At 37.5% G+C, this 6000-nt stretch overlaps 1 protein-coding gene across 1 annotated transcript in view; it reads left to right on the forward strand.

Moving 5' to 3' along the window:
* Positions 1 to 6000, forward strand: part of LOC128657914 (oocyte zinc finger protein XlCOF7.1-like) — a 55816-nt gene that overhangs the window by 32244 nt on the left and 17572 nt on the right. Inside the window, exon 7 of the mRNA XM_053712341.1 lies at positions 2028 to 2126. Within this exon, the coding sequence (XP_053568316.1) occupies positions 2028 to 2126 (99 nt within the window). The remainder of the gene's footprint in view (positions 1 to 2027; positions 2127 to 6000) is intronic.

Consider the following 6000-nt stretch of genomic DNA (forward strand, 5'->3'; position numbering starts at 1 on the left):
TACCTTGTTAAAATAAATACAAACTTGCCTGTAAAATAAAAATAAAACCTAAGATAGCTACAATGTAACTATTAGTTATATTGTAGCTAGCTTAGGGTTTATTTTATAGGTAAGTATTTGGTTTTAAATATGAATTATTTAGGTATTAATTGTAATTTTTATTTAGATTTATTTTAATTATATTAAAGTTAGTGGGTGTTAGGGTTAGACTTAGGGTTAGGTTTAGGGGTTAATAACTTAAGTATACTGGCAGCGACGTTGGGGGCGGCAGATTAGGGGTTAATAAGTGTAGGTAGGTGGCGACGACGACATTGGGGGCGGAAGATAAGTGTAATGTAGGTGGCGACGATGTTAGGGACGGCAGATTAGGGGTTAATAAGTGTAATGTAGTTGTCGGGGGCAGCAGATTAGGGGTGTTTAGACTCAGGGTTTATGTTAGGGTGTTAGGTGTAAACATAATTTTCATCATAGGAATCAATGGGGCTGCGTTACGGAGCTTTACGCTCCTTTATTGCAGGTGTTAAGCTTTTTTTTAGCCGGCTCTCCCCATTGATGTCTATGGGGAAATTGTGCACGAGCACGTAAAACCAGCTCAAAGCAGCGCTGGTATTTGGGTGCGGTATGGAGCTCAACGCTGACATATTGCCTGCTAACGCCAGGTTTTTGCAAACCTGTAATAGCAGCGCTATAGGGAGGTGAGTGGTGGAAATAACTTGCAAGTTAGTACCGAGCCACTCATAACCCAAAAATCGTAATCTAGCCGAAACGAAATTATCCAAAATAAAAACAATTACACCTATTCTAATAGCCATATAAAAATAAAAAAGCCCCTTCAAAATAAAAACCCTAGCCTACAATAAACTACCAATAGCCATTAAAAGGGTCTTTTGTAGGGCATTGCGATGTGAGGGCCTGGCGGTTTAGTGGTTAATAGGTTTAATAGGTTTATTTAGTGGCTGTGATTTGGGAGGCCAGATGTTTAGGGGTTAATAACTTTATTTAGTGGCGGCGATGTCGGGGAGCGGCTGTATAGGGCTAATATTGTTATTATAGTGTGGGCGATGTTGGGGTGCGGGGGCATAGGGTTAATAACTTTATTATAGTGGCGGCGGAATAGGGGTTAATACATTGTATTAGTGGTGGCGATGTCGGGAGCGGCAGATTAGGGGTTAATACGTTTAATTTAGTGTTTGATGCGGGAGTGCGGTGGAATAGGGGTTAATATAACACTTTAGTTACTTTGTAACACTTTAGTTATGAGTTTTGTGTAACAGTTTTGTTGTGCAAAACTCATAACTACTGGTCTCAGATTGCGGAATGGATTATGTCGGTAAAGACTGGAATGCAAGCATTTTAGCCTCACCGTGCAACTTGAAATGGCAGTGCTATGGAAATCGCATGCAAAAACATAATTTTTGTGAGTGCGGAACTGACGTTGCGTTACACGCTAAAATGCTTGCGGTACAGCTATACCGACAAGACTCGTGATGGCTGCGTTCCGAGTTTTAACACTGAAATGGCCATTTTTTCAGCGTTAAAACCGGAACGCAAAACTTGTAATCTAAGCGATTGTTATATTAATATGCTTTATAACCTCAGTTTACCTGTTTCTAAGCCCAAGCAGGCCACCTCTTATCTCGATGACTTTTACAGCCATATAGTGCTATTTCATTTGTGTGTCATATAGATAACATTGTGCTCACTCCTGTGTAGAATGATAATAATTATGCAGGAACAGCACTAATTGGCTCAAATGCAAGATTGTGAAATAAACTGAGATAAGGGGTCCATCTACATTGGCTTACATACAAGGGGATCACAGAGGTAAAAAGTGTATTAATATAACAGTGTTGGTTATGCAAAACTGTAGAATGGGTAATAAAGGCATTGTCTATCTTTTTAAACAATAACACTTTTAAAGTAGACTGTCCCTTTAAGTGTATGGCAATTAAGTACCCATTACTGTGTTAAACATTAGTTGCTTTTGGGGTGAAATGAAATATTGTCTGCAATAAATGTTCTGACAGATGACATTAATACTGATGTAGATGTTAAAACAGAAGATCTGAGTGTAATGTGTCAGCTGGAAGCTCCAATGCAGGAATTGTGTGACCGTGACAATGAAGGTAAGTGCACGTGTGTGACAGTGAAGGTAAGTGCACGTGTGTGACAGTGAAGGTAAGTGCATGTGTGTGACAGTGAATGTAAGTGCACGTGTGTGACAGTGAAGGTAAGTGCACGTGTGTGACCTGGTTTTATAGCTTATTGTCTATAAGTGCTGTACATTATATCACCAGTCAGGGTGTCACCTCAATCACACACTGAGTGTCACAATATAGCCTGATACTCACTGCCTAGTGTTTAGTTATCCTGATCACATGACACCCAAGCCCTATACAGCTGCTGTCATTTATATCTGCCAGAGTATAATCATTACTGTTGTCATCTGATCAGCTGCAGATACATCAGTAGCACTTTGTAGGAGCATAAAATAAATCCCACAGCACTATATGATCTGCTCATCTGTATGTCCTGTCTGTATATTGTGAGTTAAAGGGGCATTGTACTTAAACCTTCTATAATACATGTGAAAGACCAGCAGAGAAACAGCTTTGTAATATATATTTCTATGTGGATAATTTTAAAGGGACGTTGTACTCTGCCAGCAAGTCACAGCACTAAAGACAGAACCAGCTAATTATTATTATTATTAGTGATAAATACCCAGTTGAGAAGTGGCAGCAGCAGAGACTATGAAAATGTATAAGTGTACAATAGTGTACACAGTTAAATTGCATATTCTAATGAGCTGTGAAGACGCACGTGCAAATGCAGGGATGCAGCCCGTGGGTGAAACATTTATTTTAGATACATATAGGGCCAGATATATATATATATATATATATATATATATATATATATATATATATATATATATATATATATATATATATATATATATATATATATATATATATATAGTATAGGAAGGAATAGAACAAGCGCTGTAGGACCCAAAAAGGATAGATCACTATTTATCTAAAAAATGATTTTGCATGGCAAATGAACAGATGTCCTGTTTGAGGATTTATAATCTTGTTCAATTTGGAAATGTTGAACACAGTTAACACTGGCTGCAATCACTTATTTTTTGAAAGCAGCGCTGATGTGCTGAGTCCTAATGCTTAAAAGTCAAAGTTTATTTGTTTGTTTAAAAGCATAAATCAAAAAAAGAAGAAATTCATGCAATATACTAAAACCAAAGCTGATTTGTTCTGGGTCTGGGCTGCTGACTGAAACTAACTCGTTGAAAGTATGTATCAGTCAGATACCAGATCGTTGGGATATCTACAAAAAAATGGTGATTAATTTTGAAAGATAAAAATAATTATAGATATAAATATAAAAATAGAATAAATTGAGTTGTAATGATAATAAAACAATTTGATATATTGATAAAAAATGATACGTTAAAAATTGATACTGGGGATTAAATGAATGTAAGGTACTCGGTGTGATATCAGAGCCCCTATTCGTGCGCACAATGAAATAAACAGAAAAAAACGATAAAAATATTGACTCAAAAAATGTGACTATAAAATATGCTCATATAATTATAATATGCAATTAGTATCCAGTTGGTGCAAGTGTGACTTATCTTTGTAAAAGTCCATTCGTTGGTGTATAAGTGGAGGAGCCAAAGAAGACGCCGGCATGAACAGTTTTAAAGAAACCGGAAGTGGATCCTTTGCGAAAAAACGGAAGTGACGTCACTACTTCTCGCGGTATGCAATATTCATAGTTGGGGCTAGATTACAAGTGGAGCGCTAATATATTGTGTGCCTGTAAACGGGGAAATCTGCCCATTTATGGGCGCGCAATAAATAACCAGCCAACACAACCTTGCGGTAGCAATTAGCACTCATAAAATTAACCAAAGATTAGATCTCTGGTTAATTTTATGAATTTTCCCCAGTTGCCCCTCAAATAAGGTTAAGTGTTGTTTTATTTAAAATAAATTAATGAGCATCTTTAATTTGTAAAATAAATAAGGTTTTAGGGATTAAAGTTAGGTGATGTGGGGTGTTAGAAAAAAAAAGGCACTGAAAAGTGCCTCTACATTGCAGCCTATGCGGAACTGTGTGTACAGTATATGCTTATATATATATATATATATATATATATATATATATATATATATATATATATATATATATATATATATATATATATGTACATGTTAATGTATGTGTGTGTATATATATATATATATATATATATATACATGTACATGTTAATGTATGTGTGTGTGTATATATATATATATATATATATATATATATATATACATACATACACACATACACACACACACACACACACACACACACACATATATATATATTATTTACACTTTGCTGCCCATCGCTGCATGACTTACCCCCCTTGCTGCTCTAGATTCTCTGACGTATCTCATGGGCATGAGAACGAGGCTAGCACTGGAGCCTAAGGAAGTGCGCTCTATTGACAGCAAAGCTTCCATGCAATAGTTTGCATTGCCCTCCACTTCAAATACCAGCGCACAATTGCGTGTATAATGTATTTATGAATAAATAGAACATAGGAATGTGAAATATTCATATTTTCATGTCAGGTTAGTGCACTTAAGAATATAGGATCAGGTTTGTGAGCCAGTAGGGTTTGTCCCCCACTTTTTTTGATCCATTGACTTCTATGGAGCAATAGGTTATCGCACACACAATATCCTGATTTCAGCTTTTTATGCTCTTCACGTTAGCGCGTAAGTGAAAACAGTTTACTTTCAACTCATAATATAAGCGCAACCCGTGCAAAAAGTTAACTTCTAGCCCAGTTAACAAGCAGGAGCGTTAAGCTGTGCTCCACTTGTTATCTGACCCTTAGTAAGAAACCCAGAGGCAGAACTTTTTTTTATTCTCTGTAATGAGATTTTTTTAGTGAATTTTTCTTCAGTGTCTCACTGTGCGCGCACGCATGCGCGCACACACGCACACACACTCACTCTCTAACTATATATATATATATATATATATATATATATATATATATATATATATATATATATATATATATATATAAGCACAAGCAGGGAACCAGCACACTTTTCTCATTCAGCTGCCGGGGTGCGCTTCCAAACACTCAAATATCACCAAATCAAAGAAGACACTCTCCGTTTATCAAGCCGTTTAATAGTAAACGTTTTCGGGGTCTCCCCCGTCCTCAGACCACTTGGAAGGGCTGAAGTACACAGAGCAGAAAGTCTACTCCGATATCAACAGCATCTAAGGAGACCATGCATTTTCCATACCTCATAGACGGCAAGATTACGAGTTGCGTGTTGGGGTTAAAAAGCAGTGTATTAAGAGTCTTGAAATGACAGGCTCACCGCTCCCTTTTTTGGCCAAACTCGGAAATACCGCAAATCCACTTACGTCAATTGCGTATCCTATATTTTCAATGGGACTCGCATACCGCCGATATTAGGAGTCTAACCAAAAGTGAGCGTTAGACCCTCTCCTGTCAAGACTGATTTAAAAAGAGACCGCATTTAAAAGTCAGTAGTTAAGAGTTTTACACTACAACGCCGTAGCATAACACATCCGGCGCGGAGCATCCTCTTCAAGCGACGTCCAACTGAAGAATGAAGGTTCCTTTAAATGACGTCATCCAAGATGGCGTCCCTTCAATTCCGATTGGCTGATAGAATTCTATCAGCCAATTGGAATTAAGGAAGAAAAAATCCTATTGGCTGGTGCATCAGCCAATAGGATTTTTTCTACCTTAATTCCGGAATTGAAGGGACGCCATCTTGGATGACGTCATTTAAAGGAACCTTCATTCTTCAGTTGGACGTCGTTTGAAGAGGATGCTCCACGTCAGATGTCCTGAAGATGGAGCCGCTCCGCGCCGGATGGATGTAGATAGAAGATGCTGCCTGGATGAAGACTTCTGCCCGTCTGG

The sequence above is a fragment of the Bombina bombina genome, chromosome 4 (genome assembly GCF_027579735.1).
Source record: "Bombina bombina isolate aBomBom1 chromosome 4, aBomBom1.pri, whole genome shotgun sequence".
NCBI lineage: Eukaryota > Metazoa > Chordata > Amphibia > Anura > Bombinatoridae > Bombina > Bombina bombina.